The following is a 16634-nucleotide window of genomic DNA, read 5'->3' on the forward strand; positions in this document are numbered from 1 at the left end:
CTGGTGAAAAATCTGCCTTATGAACTGTCCCTTTAATGACCATTCATGGTTGGACGAGCCTAGCCTGCTTAATCTGTCTGCAATGACATTGTTTTCTCCCGAGATATGTACAGCCTGGAGGGTGATGTTTCGCTCGTCGACCCATTCCCACATCCGTACCGCTTCCATGCATAGTGTTCTGGATGTCGTCCTGCCCTGTTTGTTCACATAGAACATTGCTGTTGAGTTGTCAGTGAGTATTTGGACATTCTTTCCTGTCACAATATCTGTGAATGAGGTAAGTGCATAACGTATAGCTCGTAACACAAGTACATTGATATGTAACTTCTTCTCTCCACTCAGCCACAACCCATGTGCAAGCCTGTCATCACAGCATGCCCCCCAACCTGACATCGATATGTCCATTATGTCCATCTGTTGACTCAAAGTTCATGCTTGCTAGTAGATGAGAGTCATGGATCCACCAGTTGAGTGATCTAATTACTGCCCTTTGTAAAGTGAATATTTTCTTTTGGGGGTGTACTGTAGGGCAGTATACTTACAAGAACCATAATTGGAGTTTCTTCATGTGAAGCCTGGCTAGTGGGACCATGGCTGTAGTGGCCGCCATGAAACCCCAAAGTGTCTGTATAGTAATGGCTGATTGGAATCTTTGTTTGGAAATAGTCTAACCGTGTATTTTATCTTCCTTGCTATCTCTAAGGGGAGGAAAGCCTTATTTCCTTATCCATTAAGAATTGCGCCTATGGACTCTCCTGGTCAGATACAGGTTGGATTTCTTGAAATTTATTATGAGACCAATCTTTTGACATGTTTCTACTATGATTCCTATCTGAATTGTAATTTCTCTTTCGAGCGTGCTGACATCACCTAATCATCTAAATATGGGTATATGGAGTAGCCTTGAATCCTTAAATATGCTACAATTGGGTCTACACACTTTGTAAAGACCCTCGGTGCTGTGGCCAGCCCAAAAGGTAGCACCTGGTATTGACAGATCTCACCATTGAGATATATCTCAGAAACTTCCAATAAGAAGGGTGAATAGACACATGAAAATATGCGTCTTTCAGGTCCATGTTAAGGCTGATCATTCTAAACTTTCAAATTCCAATTGATTTGTTTAGATTTCTCAAATCCAATATTGGTCTCAGTCCCCCATCCTTTTTTTGAACCAGAAAGAATCTGTAGTAAAATCCCTACTGGGATTCATGTCTAAGAACCTGTTGGATAACCTCTTTCTGCAATAAAGAATTTAGCTCCTGAGTCAGCTCAGGAGATGAAGTTTGACTGAAATTATAAGGGAGATTCAGAGTCAGTAAATGTTTAAATTCAACTTTATATCCAACTTCAATGATACTGAGGACCCAAACATCAGAAGTGATCAGCTGCCACTCGGGTAAGAATGTAGACAGCCTGTCCCCAAATACTATGGGGTGCTCCAGCTCTAGTCAGAATTGTTTGCCATGCTGAGCCATATCCTTGTTATTAGAAGGGTTGTGGCTGTGTTTTTGTTTCTGAGGCGGTCTCTGCCTTTGATAGTTGCGCTGTTGTGAATGGGGCTGATGATTCGATGGATATCTGTAAAAATGGCTCCTGTAAGGTTGCTGCTGTCTGTACTGTTGTCTGTATTGCTGGTATTGACTAGATTGCTGCTTTGGGGGTAAGCCTCCATAAGAACTTGCAATCCGTCTATCCTTCTTCTTTTGGGCTAAATATTATTCCATCTTGAAAGAAAAATCGGTTTGGCCCTCAAACGGTAAATCTTCCACCTTGTTTATTGTTTCCACAGGTAACATTGTCATGCGTAGTCAAGCATGCCTCCTAAGCACTACTGCAGATGCCAGGGTCCTCGTAGAGGAGTCAGCCACGTTCCTTCCCATATTTATTTGTAGTTTCGAGAGTCTTATAGCCTCCTCCTGGTTGACTTTGGCTAAAGATCTTTGGGTAATTTGTCATTAAATAATGCCATCGTATTCCACAGAAATATCTGGTATACCCCCATGATTGCGATGTAGTTGCAGATTTTTACATTCAGAGCTGTGGAGGTGTTGATTTTTCTTCCCAGTCCATCTAGCTTCTTCACTTTCTTTATCTGTGGGAGTTGAACGGGGCCCTTGCCTGTGTTTAGATTGCATTTCCTCTGTGACAAGGGATGACGGAGGGGGATGGCTAAACAGGAAAGGACAGACATCCTTGTTTCATACAGCCCTTTGGACTTTTTAGATGTTGGAGGCAGAGAAGCCATTTTATCACACAATGACTTCAACATCTTCACAAAGCCTTCAATAATGGGGAATGTGATGTTTTCTGGGTTCCTGAAGTATAGATGCTGGAGGATCTTGTCCTTCATCTCTGGCTCAGTGGCAAAGACATCAATGTCCAGTGACTTCGCCATTCGGAGCATTTACTCCATATACAGGTGAAACTCGTCAGTTGGGGAGAGCGACCTGTCTGATCTAAACACCTCATCCAGTGAAGGGTCTGATGGTACACTCAGGCTCCTCTCCTCTTGTAAAGACTCCAGGTCTGATTCTGGCAACTGGAAGGTCATTGAGGATTTTGGCATGTAGTATGGATTCTTTGGTAGGATAGAGTCTTCAGAGACAGATTCTTGAGTAGGTTAGAGTCTTCACAGACAGAAGAGACTCAGTTCTGTATGGCTCCCCCAGGTCAATACCATAGGCGGACGGAATGTCCTGGTGGAACCACGGGGCACATTTGTGAGAGCAGCAAGGGTGAGAGTGGCCTCGCTCTTGATCCCAGTTGAACCATTTGGGTGAAGCTCTGGGAAGTTCACCCTTTCCTTCTGTACCTCAAGCTCCATTTCAATGTCCAGGATATACTTTGTCTTCCTTTTCTTTTTGTGGCCATGACGTGACTTTGACCATACCTTTTTCTTAGGTGGTTCAGTCAGTTCCTTTGCCGGTGTATTCCTCTCGCTAGAAGGCTTAGTGAACGGATCCAAGGCGGTACTTGACTCCACACCCAAAGTTCTCTTTGATTATAAGTGATGTTGTGTTGGTTTGGATCTAACTGATTCTGACAGGCTAGGTGAAGGAGGAGTCAGGTACAAGTGTTGACTCTGAGGGCGTCCCTTAGTAGAATTTAAAGATGTCAACCCTCACCATTTGGCAGGCCTGCACATGCGCAGTCCCATGTGGGACTGCACAAGAAGTCTGACAATGAACATAAAGGATAAACCAATGTTAAAATCATTTATACTGAAGTTTGTAACCATGGACAGAAACACTGAAGAAATTAAAGTAACTGGCCCATCAACAGCTAAATGAATGGGAAACCAGAGCAGAACTTCACGTTCACAAATCAAGCATCATCTGTATAGCTGAACTTCAATAGTTTCATTTGGTAAAGTAAGCATTCTTATCATAATCAAAAGAACTCTAGTGCCTAGTGAACACATTTATAGATTGCCAGATTCTTATGCAAGTAGTCTGAGAGGTTACACATTTATAAATTAAATGCTCAGTGAAATCTGTCATACTCGTGCACTGGAAATAGCAGGTTGTCACCAAAAAAACCCCATTTCTACATGTAAAGTGCCTTTGGTAAATGAGGGAATTTACCTGGCTATATTAGATGTGCTCCAAATTGTCTGCAATCCTGTCAGCATTAGCAGTTATTTCCTTTATCCAACTTACTTAATACAACCAAATAAAATAACTGCACTAGCTACAATTTCTGAAGATTTGCAGCAATTTATTAAACTATAACTATCACACAGCAGGTTTCCTTTTAAGCCAGGATTTCTCATTTACAAAGGATGTCACATAGGACTGTTATCAAATTTATTATATGATGTATCTAAATGTCTTCTTAAGATCTACTTTATGAATTTACAAATCAATTTAAAAAGTGGTTTACTTGCCAGACATTGTATTATCAACTGTGTTTAGAATACTGCCCAGGTTCTGATATATCCTGTGGAAGCTCTTTCACCTGTCTGATTTTACAGAAAGCTTCCAGACAAAATCTCAATTTGACTGTCAGATATAGAAGCAGCTCTGTTGTATGAGAGGCCAGCCTGAGTTGAGCAGACCAGTACATGGTTTAATAGATTGTGAAGCAGTTATATGAGTACTTCACCAAACACAGAGCCTACAATTTATTTAGGTTCTTATTTGTTCATATTTAATATGCCACCATTATTGTGGTGGGCAAATGGTAGTCACAGAATGGGGGCTGGGCTTTGCAACTGATGAAACAATCACATAGCTGCCTCATCATGTACTGCACTCACATAGTTTAATTCAGATTCTCATCATGACAAACAGGTTGTGAGAAATGAAGAACTGGAATTAAAATGGTTAAACTATTATCTATCCATGTACTCAGACTTTTAAAATTCTTCAGTGAAATCATACCTGCTACGGTGTTCATAACTGCCTTTACACCGAAATTTGTGTGCAGGAAACACAGTAAAAATACCTTCTTCAGAACTAAAGTACTGCCATTTAATTCCTGGATTGGACTTCAGATTGTCAGCAAGAACTATTTAAAAAGAAGAAAAGAGAGAAATTTCAAGCAAAACATGAATTGTAAGCAAAAGAAAACCATTAGCATTGGTCTCTAAAGGTGCATTTTAAGAGCCTCTTTAAAGTAGCATTAATGTATCTGAAATCAAAACAGAAGAGATGCTTAGATTGGCATTGTTAGAAACTCAACAATGGTTATGTCAGAATAAAGTTACTTGTCTTCAGTGCCACATGACCTTTTCGTTTAACTTAACGGCTGCTGGGCTCATAAAGTTGATTATAGAGGTCTCAGACTGTTATCCTGAAGAAAAAACGTAGGCACCATTAGACAATGGAAGGTTGACAGTGTTTGTTTCTGCCTGCACATGAAACCTACAATTCTGCCACATGGCATCTTGCCTGCGGGCTGATCATTCAAGGGGTTAAATGAAAGGGGGGGCATTTCTGAAGAGAAAGTATTGGTGAGTTGCTTGTTGCAATGACCTTACCTTGCATGTTATTGCTAGATGTACAATGGAATACCCCTGTGGTTCTACTAGATCAGGGATCCCAAAACTTTTTGATCCTGCTGGTACTTTTCAAATTCTGACACAGGGTAGTGGGTACAATCACAAAATGGCTGCAGCAGGAGGCAGAACCAACCACAAAATGTCAGCAAATGAGGTAATGCACAATTCTATAATAGTAACTCTTCAGTCATGCACTGAAGGATATTCCCTTCAAGGAATGAGGTATTACGATACTTGGAACGGGGATCCCTTTAGTTTTTTATTCTAAAAACAAAGCATTTCCGGATTCACTCTGTTACTACTAAACCTAGTAATTTACTTGGTAAGACACAAAGAAAATGTCTGATCACCTATTTCATTGTTTCTCAGAGTAAGAGGTACCACCCTCTGGGGGGCAGTGCAATTACCTAGGGAGTTCTGAGAGGCAAAGGAATGTGTGTATGTGGGGGGGGGGTGCTTCCAGGAGCATTGTTTGCTTATTTACAATTGACCAGGCTAGAGTCTAAAGTAAATCATCTTCCTTGCTGCAAGTTTCTGCCTCTGCATGGTGATGAAATCTGGTGGAAACCCGACATTGGGAAACTGGTATGGACTTCATCAAGTCCATCCATCAGATTAAGAATTTACTGAACAGTGAAGCAGTTACTAAATGTGGTATCTAAGATTCTTGATAAATGACTATCAGACTTTGAAAAGCTGGTATCACTGGATCAAATTAATCAATGTTGTTGAATCAAACTAAAAAGTTATAAATGAATATGGGATAAATCTGTAATTAATTGTTACTTTTGAATTTAATTGTTATAATCTTACTTAGTGGGTCATGCAAACCGCTTTTATAGGGCAGGTTAGGGGGATGAGTCTATGGAACCAAGGGGATGGTAGCATGAAAAAGTTTGGGAACCACCAATCTATTGCCCTGGTGCCATTCACATAGGGCTTAAGGCCTCTAGGCATCTCCAAGTATTGCCACACAGTTTTTCCTTTGGGTGTACCAGGCTGGGGTAGAAATTCAGAAAGATAATTTCATGATTATTGCAATAGAAAACAGAGTTGTGTTGAGGATAAATTATGATCACTGTGCATTAACATTTGGCCGTTCTGGAAAATACATGCCTTTCTTCTAATTAGAGGGAAAACCTAACTCCCCAATTCCTTCTGAATATGCCCCCAAGAAAACAGTAATTTAAAGGAGCTTCCTCAGAAGAATAAATGAGATGGTCTCAAGATTCCCATAAGTTCTAAGGAACAGTAAAGTTCCAGATGAGGAATATATGAACAATGGGAGGGTAAAAAAGGCATGAGTCTTTTGGGCATGGGGGTGATAAGAGATGAAAGATTTGTCCTAACCTTCTAGATCACTGACCAGATTGCAGAGTATCGCTTTGGTAAATCAAGATGTAGCATGTTCAAACATGCTTGGATAAATGGCAAAACTTCAGTAATGGAAGCTGAAGTTTCCTTTATTTTCCTAAAAGTACACCACTACGTAAGATCTTCAGAACTTCTTGTAAATGAACCAAAGTTGAGTCTAGGCTATGATTAGGGGTATGCGTTTCGGGTTTCTGATTTGGGTAAAATACCCAAATCGGACCTGATCTGTGAAGATTTGGGATTCCTTAATCAGAGCCAGCATGCTGGCCCCAGTTCAGAAATCCTGAATCTAAGCTTCCCGAAGCATTCGGGTTGCTTTGGGAAGCTTCGGAGCCTGAGTTTAAAGGGCCCTTTCCCTGCCTCTTACAAGCGGCAGGTCCCTTTAAACTTCAGCTGGCAGGCTGGGCTCGAGTGCCCAAGAGGACAGCCTGGGGCCTCCTGACAGCCCTGCCCAGCGGGAGAGGCAGAGCCTGCGTTGCGTTCTCTGGTGGGCCGCTGCCTACTTGCTCCATGGCTGCATGTGGACAAGGCTAGGAGAAGCCAAGGAAGCCGCTGGGAGAAAGCCTCCCCCCGAATCACCTTGGTATGCTCCAAATCTTTACGGAGCATACCGAAGCGAATCAAATACCTGAATCCGAAGCGGCTTGCTGCTTCATATTTTGGGTATTTCCAAAAAAATTTCCTGCTTCGGGGTGCACACCCCTACAAGGCATATATACAAAGCTACATAGACATGGGTCTATGTACACCAACTTGACTTCCATGACAGCAGTGGGATATACATGCCATTAATTTATTTTGAAAAACTATAATAGTATCAGTCATGTTGGGATCATACTTCTTTGTATCCAGGTTATACCATTTAACCTCCAAAAAGTTTTCTGACTACTTTACTTTGGCTACTCCTGCAGTAATGAAAGGAATGAGAAAGCCCTTTCTGCAGCCTTTGATTGTCTTTTTTGAGACTGTGGAAAGAAAGCACTCTCGGTTTTAAGCAAGGGCTTCTTTGAGAAATTCACTAGTGCAGAGCAACAGATGTGTTAGATTTAGAACAATCACCTCTGTTCTAATGTTTCAGCTTCCTACACCTCTGGCACAAAACTGTGTGCATTTCATAGAACAGTATGCCATAAACTTTGCCACTTGGGTAACTTTGTGTAGGCCCATACATAAGTATATATTCCAAGAGTGAAGTATATATTCCAAGACAGCCAGTTTGGTGTAGTGGTTAAGAGCATGGGACTCTACTCTGGAGAGCCGGGTTTGATTCCCCACTCCTCTACGAAGCCAGCTGGGTGACCTTGGGCTAGTCACAGTTCTCTGGAGCTCTCTCAGCCCCACCCACCTCACAGGGTGATTGTTGTGGGGTAATAATAACACTTTGTAAACCGCTCTGAGTGGGCATTAAGTTGTCCTGAAGGGCGGTATATAAATCGAATGTTGTTGTTGTTGTTGTTGTTATTATTATTGTTATTATTATTAAGAATGATTTATACTGAAGGACAGATGCATAAACAAAGATAGAGTTGGTAGCGGTCATTCTAATGACTTATACAGAAGTCTCATGTCTTTTATAGAGGCTATCTTATCTTTCCAACAGTCTGCAGACTGGATCCCTCCCCCTCGAGCCATCCTTGGGAACAACTGCATTAGAGGTAACAGCTACCACTGAAGCATCAAATAGGATTCCAGTGACTTTGGTTCTAGTAGGTTCTAGATAGGCATAACTGAGGACATCAATATCAATTAGGTCATTGTTCAGAAAAATGCCCAGATATGGGATTTGGAGGAAGCAGCAGTTCCACAATCAAGATGTACTCATCAGTGAGAACAATGACATTTTGGAGGCTCAGATAAAATGTCTGAGTGTTAAAAATGCCATTAACTGTTCCTTGTGACTATATGAATACTCTCCTAATACATACATCTGTCACTAGCTACCAAATGAAAAAAATACAATTCCACCAAAACTTCACCGTAATAACTTCTCTGATTTTTCATAAGTAAGAGATTAAAGCTCAGTGGCTGCGCATAAGTTTTGCGTGCAGAACTTGCAGGTTCCATACCTGGCATCTCAAGTTAAAGGATCTCAGGTAAAAGGTATTGAGAACAATTCTTGTATACATGGGTTGAGTCAGAATAAACAGTAATTAACTAGATGGACCAATAGTCTGAGAAGGCAGCTTCATATTTTTATCACAAAGTTTAAAATATCAAAGTACACTTTAAGTTTGTATTAGCAGTGGTTAAATAAACTGTATGAGGTCTCTTCATCCTTTTTCTTCTCTACAACATCCACATCTTAATGGCTGCCATCCCTAAGTGCTTCTAGAAGGTTAGTCTTTTGTTCCAAGTGCCAGAATTCACAGAATAGAATGTGGTTAATATTCCTTATAACTCTTAGTACAATGTTCCTCTGAAGGCTCATGCTTACTTCAGTCTAACTGTTACAAGATCTTCTCTTACCTGAAAAAATGGCTTCATGGCATAATTGTGACTAGATTTAAGAACAGTAAATTGTCCGGGGTCTGAGCCCCAGCCCCCAGACTTGACAAGAGGGAACAGCAGGTCAACCGGGCTGACGGGCAAACAGAGGGGGCAGCCAGCAGCCAGCAGGTCAACCGGTCAGCCAGCGGACAGCAGGTCAACCAGTCAGCCAGCAGACAGTAGGTCAACCGGCCTGACTGGCAAGCAGAGGGGGCAGCCGGGGGACAGCAGATCAACCCCTCTCACGGGCAAATGGAGCCACAACCTGCCTGTGCCAGGGGGAAAGGGCAAAGGCCCAGGGCCTCAGGCGGCAGGGGGAGACAGAGGGAGGCCAGCTAGTCCCACTCCCCTGGGGAAGGAAAGGGGGCTAAGCAAGGCAGAAGGGAGCAAGGGCAGAGAGATTGGGGGCCCAGCAGTCACCCACCCAAAGCCCTTACCTGAGGAGGAGAAGCAGCAGCCCCAACAGCCCAAAGCCACGCCCCAGCTAGAAAATAGTAGCCTGGCCCAGGAGTTGCCAAAAGCCAAGCCACTCCAGGTGGGGCTATTGGAGGCACTCTGCAGGAAGCCCTGGGCAACCAGCCAAGGAGCCGCAGCTGGACCCACCTTCAGCCATCAACCCAACCAGGGAGGCCGGGCTGCTAGCCAGGGGACTACAGCTGGACATGCCTTCAGCAATCAGCCAAGGCAGGGAGGCTGGGCAGCCAGAGAACAAGGCACAGCTGGCACTGGTCAGTGGAGCCAGATCAGCTACCCCAGCTGCAACTGCTTGGTGCAACCCAAGACCAGGCTGGAAGAGGGGTGGGACAGTAGAAGGAAGCCCTATAAAAGCTGGCTGGGAAGAGCCCTGGGGTGGTGGGTTTGAGGAGGAGTGATGGAGCGGAGTTGGAGTGGAGAGAAGCCAAGGGAAAGGCAAGAAGGAGAGTGGAGGCTTGAAGGAGAGTACTGGGAAGAAGAGATGGTGGAAGATGCAGGGGGTAAGCAGGACAGGTTGAGCAGGCCAGCGAGTGGATTGAGAGGGAGTCAGGGTGATGTATACTGCCCCTCCTTCCACAGAGCAGGGTCCTGCAGAACCCCTGGCCCCCCTGTGATGTCAGAAGCAGACTGCCCAGTGCCACGCCCAGTGGCAGCTGCGGCAAGCCCTGACATAAATAATAAAAATCCTTTCTGATACATAATGACAAAAATAGTCATTGTATAAACTATTGATATTGTAAGTGTGGCTAGTTGTATGATTCGGATTGGGCCTTCCAAAAATATCAACATTGATTTGGAAAGCCATAGTCAGCTTTAAATAGAGACTGCTAAATTCTGAAGACCTCCCAGTTTTCATCAGATAAACAACCCTTGAACACTGTTGGTCAAAGTGGAACAGAACTGTGGATATGGAAATAAATTGATTAGGTTCATGGAAATCAAGCAATTTAACTGAAATAAGACCAACATTACTTATAGAGAAGATGGTTAAACAGGAAGAGGACTTCCTTCAAAAGAATGCTATGCAAAAAAATGCTCCCCACTCCATATGGTAATTAAGTATTCTACCCAGTCTGATCTGTCTCATTTTTTTAAAATGCTGGCAGTTCCAAAATTGAGGCGGTCCTACATGATTGCACATTGCAATGCACTGCCAACAGCCCAGATGAAGGGCCATTTCCTTAAAACACCTTCAGATAAGCGCTTTTGTGACTGTCCTTTGGTAGTGGTTGATTCATTGTCCCATACTTTTTTCTACTGTCCAAAGCATGCAACAGAGAGAGATTTCTTAGGAAATGGCTACTGAAGTACTCAGTCATCTCTGACTCTTCAAGACTAAGATTACTTCTGAGTAGCCTCTGCAATAGCGGCATTGTGGACATAGCAAACGTTTGTTTTACTGTGATTTTTAATTCTTAAATTTTGTTTTATAGTGTATGGCCTTTGTTCTCCCCCTTTGTTCAAAGAAACCTAGACAAACATGCTGTGTGCAGATGGGTCTGTATTTGTCTCGGCTTACAAATACGCAACTATGCACAGAGAAATGTAGCAATTTACCCAAGAGCTGAAAGTGAGCAAAGCAGTCAACCAAGAAATATAAGCCTCAGGGAATTTGCTCTAGCTTCAAGTTCAAGTTACTAGACCATGCTCCCTTGGTCTCTTAGACTGCAATTCCTTAATTTATTCAAATAGACAGCTTTTCACGTACATAGTTTTAATTTATGGAGTGAGAGTTGAAATTTTAAGGGATATTTAAGACAGGAAAAGAAACAGCTGTTAGGCACATTTTATCAAATAAGTCAGAACAGAAGCTCTATGTCAGTATCTTAGTCTAAATGACTTTTAACAAAACAGATTTGACTGAGGAACAGAGGTACTGCAGCGTGTCCTTGATAAGCCTGTTCCCAGTTACAGTTAAATAAACAACAGTTAGTGACATAGAATTAATATTATTGAGCAGATATTATTTTTTAAAAATTGTATGAAGTGCACCAACTCGCCAAAAACACGTTACAGAAATAGTACCATAGAATCTTGGTTTCAGCTTGTAAAATGCAAAGAATCAGAATAGAAACCCACAAAGCCCTAACCCATCGATACACATGCATGCACAAATGCACTGGACGCTTGGCAAAATCATCTTGGGGGTAAGTGCACACAACCACCGCCACCTGATCAGAGCTGTTGCTAATCCAATGAAGAGGAAGCACACATTCAGCCCTGGGTGTTGGATGCAATGACTCAACAGCAGGACTTTTGTGCATTTCTCTGTCATCTTGATTACACAGCTCATGATCCCTCAGAGATTCAGAGTATCTGCAAATCTATGTACCAGTGCATATATATGAGTCATGTCTAGTTACTACATCAATACTGTGGCATCTACCAGAACTGACCTAGTTATTTTCTGTTTCCACAAGTGTATTAACTTCACAGGACAGCCACAAATTAATGCTACCATGCTTTTTTATTTGCATGAATACAACCTTCCCTCAGGAAATTCTCCCCAGTACATGCTAGGAGTTGTTAGCATTGGTGAGACAAAAAAGGTGGATGATTTTTTTCCCTAACATTCACCTCTGTGAAAAGCAGAACATTATCTTGTAGCAGTTTGCCAGGTGGAGGTGCGGCAAAAAGTTTTTGCTGCACTAAGAGCAAGAAGCACATTTTGATCGGAATTGCTTGTCATGCTGCATGCATGGCATCATCCTATATCTAAGATCACATAGTGTGAAAAAACACTATAATTAGTTGCACTGAATGAGCTGGCCAATGGTTCTGACGATATTTCTCACACACACACACACACACACACACACACACACACACACACCACCCCCTGCCCACTGCTGTTTTCCTGGGAAAAGTTTTATATGGTAACATGTAGTACAGAGCCAGTTAATAAAGAAAGTATAGGAAGTCAGTCTTTTGGGATATCAAGGCCAGTTGCATTTGCCCTGAACTGGTCTGTCATTTCAAGGACTTTTGTAATCTTGTCACCCAAGTTTCTTCAAGTACAAATAGGAGGGGTTGAACCTGGATCATAGTAAATGCAAGGCATGTGCTCTACCACTGAGCTATGTCTCTCCTATAAATTAGCAGCTTGAAGGATTCCTTAGTAGGTATATCTGCTCAGTAATTTTCCATGTTTCCATTTTAGGACTAAAGCATGAGTGTAGGAAGATCAATAAAAAGATCAAGCCGGATGCAGCATGGCTTGCAGAAACAAGACATGCTACAGGAACAAAGCTGAACCCACTCAATATGGCCCCGGCAGTTTTTGATGTCTCAGGTTTCAGTCAAAATACTAGTTTCCCATAATCCAAACATGTATGTGGCATCAAGCAATAACCTTTTCATTAAAAACCAAATCTGTATATATTTTTTAAACTGTATAATTGATTGAGCTTCATACTGTGGTATGCAACAAAGCTGAATAATAATGATGTTAAATTTGCATAACATTATGCTATACTTTCTGCATTAATTAGTTAATTTCGATACACTTTGCACCTTGCAGGAGTTATCCACAAAAGCTAAATGTTATAATTTATGAACAATTACTGTCATGATATGGACAAGCCTGTGAAGGGCTGCATTTATTCTTCTCATTATGTGAAAAAATATAGATAGATAATCTATACATGTAATTCCTTATGCTGAGATTTATGTACTAATACTCATACAGCTGTAATTCATTCATCATCCATTTATTAAACTTCTAGCCCACCCTCCCCACAAACGAGCCCATCATGTCTTTTGTAGAATTTTATGAAATTATTCCTTTTTTCATCTCATTAACAGTATTACATCTTTTGTATCAACTGCTCAGTGTTGCTGAGGTCTTTACCAGTTGGTTTGTTTTTTGTATCATTTTCAATTCCACTTTGAAGTTTTATAAGAGTCTTCACAAAGTGTTATGTCCTTCATGTCTTCAAAGTAATTTGTAGTCACCAAGCACTAGTAGTGATTTTGCAGATTCGGGTCCAGTAGGACCTTAAAGACCAACTAGATTTCCAAGGTATGAGCTTTTGAGAGTCAGCGTTTCCTTCATCTGATACTAGTATGATTTTGTGCATGATTTTGTAAACCTTAATCTTTCTTCCTCAGTTTTGATAGTATTGCACCAACACTATACATATTGAGTATATTAATCTCTTAAACATTCATATCTAAATATCTAGCTAGAGCTATTAGATTTCTTACATTTAAAAAGATCTTAGGACTTAAATGCCAGAAATCAAGCACAGATACAAAGTATGTGCCAAATACTGAGGAACTGCAACTAGCCACCATGCATCTTGGGTGATGAGGAAGAAGGGCTTTCTGGTTAAAGCTTGCAACTTCCAAGCACTGCCCATCTTAGAAACAAGGTAACAGGTGTCTCTTTCCACAAAAAAATGACCACAGGGAGTTTTGGGTTCCTCTTTAACTGCTGTAACTCCAAAGAATGGGAACCATAGCTTTGGCATGGCAATATTTAAAATGTCGATTGGTTGATTTTATCTGGGAATGGAGGTTATAACTGAGCTTTTTTTGTTGGACCTCTCACATTAGGAATACACAGTGTGAGTCTTTTGATACTTAAGGTCTGAGACCTTGGAGAATTGCTGCCAATCAGAGTAAGCAACAGCGGCTAAGATGAACCATTGTGTCAACTCTTTATAAGGCATCTTCATGTGTTGATAGGTTTATATAGCAGCATAAGAAAGATGACAAGTATAACAGCAGGATTTCAGTCCAGTGAGTAACCATGTTGGTCTGCAGTAGAACAGCAGGATTTTATCCAGTGGCACCTTAGAGACCAAAAAGATTTTCAGGTATCTGAAGAAGGGAGCTTACAATCTGAAAATCTTGTGGGTCTCTTTAAGATGCCACTGGACTAAAATCCTGCCTGTTCTATTTCAGATCAACACAGCTACCCACCTAAACTATCCTCATGAGAAGTAAAAGCTTGTTTATATGGTAGAGTATCTACAATGACTGCTATCTTAACACATCTCATACAGGCATCCAGCATACAATTACCACTGAAAAGCTCAGCACGGTTTTATAATACCAGTTAGCTTGTATTTCTTGAACTAGAAAAGAAGCTTGACAAATGCAGCTGTAAGTTGAAAGGCAGCTACCTTGCAACACCTTTTGTCAGTCTCTGGTGAGTATGGAACTTGTCCCCAAATTGGTTTTACTTTAAACATGAGAGGATATTAAAGTCAGGAAAGCATTTTAGAGATTAAAAGGCTTGGTATGAGGGAATGTAGAGCCCCATAAGCACATCTCTTAGGGTTTGCAGCAAGGAAAAAGTAAGAAATCTCTGCAGGGAATTCATGCAGCTTTACTAGATGGAAAATAAAAGTGCACCTGAAGGGGGAGGGAAGCTTATTTTTTCAGCTGAAGGAGTTTCTGCTTATCTCAAGATTGTACGCTGTGACCATAGAAAAATAAGCAGAGGGTTATAGCTAAATTGGCAGCTCTCCCTAGGGAAAATAGCAGTGAACTAACTTGCTCAAAGAAAAGTAGTATCAGAAATTTTTGAAGATGAAGATAAGGAAGAAAGGATACTGAAGCTAGGTGCTCAATTGTGCAAGCATTTGCATTTCAGGAAGAATTCATCTATTTGGAAAGAAAGTACATTTTTCCTAGGCTTAGGTTTCTATAGATTTCTTCCCTAACAGAACAAATCAGAAATGATGAGAGGCTTTACAAACTTTTACTTTAATTGCAGGCGGGGTGTGTGTGTGTGTTGTAACTAGACATCTCAAGCAAACCACAATTGGCTTATAATGCAAAAGCTTCTTCCCTCTACCTCACACACACACTCTCTCTCCTCGCTCTGAGTTTAGGAAGACTGCAGTCTAAACACAATTCATTGTGACATCCATGTTTAGGCACTGCGAACTTGTTTTCTCCCCTTCACACAAACCACAATTTTAAACCAGGATTACCAAGTTTGAAAATTTGTTCAAGGGTCCAAATTCAGATGTCTCAACAAACTGTGGTTAGATTTCCTACATAGGGTTCATGCTTAAAGAGGAAAAGGGAAGAAAAGTTCAAGGATTTCAGGCTTATTTGCATCAGAACTTGTGGTTTGTCATGACAACTGAATGTAGTTCTACAGTTACGATAGTTTGTTTTTCAGAAACAGAAAGTAACGCTCCAATAATCAATAAAAACAGAAAATGAATTCCCAAGTGTGCAATTTAGTAGAGACCTGGTAAATGTGCTCCCATAACTTCCCTATGGTTCTTCAAACCTTAGAGAAACCATGTAGTGCATCTGACAAACCTTGCCAGAATCAATAAATTGCAAGCTCAAACAACTGTACTACCTTAGTACTTATTCCCCAGCCTAAAGACACTGGAGGAAAAATAGGTGTTTTTTGAAAAAACTTACTGGGCTTTGCACTGGAGGTCCCAATGAATATGATTCTGTCTGGTAAGTACTCTGGGGGATAGGAGCCCCCGATTTAATCAAAATATCTGTTCTAACTGGGCTTAGCACTCATCCCAATTTCAAGCATATCATAATCAAAACACAGATATTTGTATAAGATACATGTTATATTACAGTTCTCAATATTACAATTAAAACTGGTTCTCTCAGATCCCAGTCCAACATTCTAACCCGCACACCACTCTGACTGTCACCCTAGATACGTGGATCCACACATACCCACACTGGATTCAAATTGGCAAGAAGCAAATATTGCTTGGGAAGCAGCGGACCAATCAGCTGGGTCTACAACCTCTCATTAATGGATTCATCTGCCTACAGCCAGAAAAAACCCACTATTGACCACTTCTCTCACAAGAGGACGTTCATATATGCTTCTCTTTCCAGAGGACGATATCATTAACTCTTTGGCTACCTCTGTCTTCAGTGTAGGCAGTCAAGAAGCAGGCCCAATGCAGCCAATGGTAGGAGAAGAGAAAGAGCAAACAGAGGGTTGAACTTTTCCTTGTCTCTGAGGACTAAGTTACACACCAATTCAGGGTGTGCGCTTCGAGTTTCCGATTCGGGGGAAAATGCCCGAATCGGACCCGAATCAAAGCTTCCCAAAGCGATTCAGGTCGCTTCAGGGCCCTTTAAACTTCAGCTGGCCCACAGGTTCTGGTGATTCCGGAGTTCTGGTGATTCCAGATTCTGGGGTTCTGGTGATTCCAGATTTTTTTTTGTGTAAACTCGAAGCAGGAAACTCGAATCTTTTGTGGATGCAAACCCCTAACACCAATTTAATTCTTACAATACAGAAATATTCACAAGTATTCTTACATCTGTATCAAATGCACACTTC

General features: G+C 41.4%; 1 protein-coding gene across 1 annotated transcript in view; it reads right to left on the reverse strand.

Annotated features, from left to right (window-relative positions):
* Positions 1-16634, reverse strand: part of CACHD1 (cache domain containing 1) — a 214470-nt gene that overhangs the window by 63789 nt on the left and 134047 nt on the right. Inside the window, exon 5 of the mRNA XM_054981592.1 lies at positions 4386-4512. Within this exon, the coding sequence (XP_054837567.1) occupies positions 4386-4512 (127 nt within the window). The remainder of the gene's footprint in view (positions 1-4385; positions 4513-16634) is intronic.

This window comes from Eublepharis macularius, chromosome 5 (genome assembly GCF_028583425.1).
Source record: "Eublepharis macularius isolate TG4126 chromosome 5, MPM_Emac_v1.0, whole genome shotgun sequence".
In the NCBI taxonomy this organism is placed as follows: domain Eukaryota; kingdom Metazoa; phylum Chordata; class Lepidosauria; order Squamata; family Eublepharidae; genus Eublepharis; species Eublepharis macularius.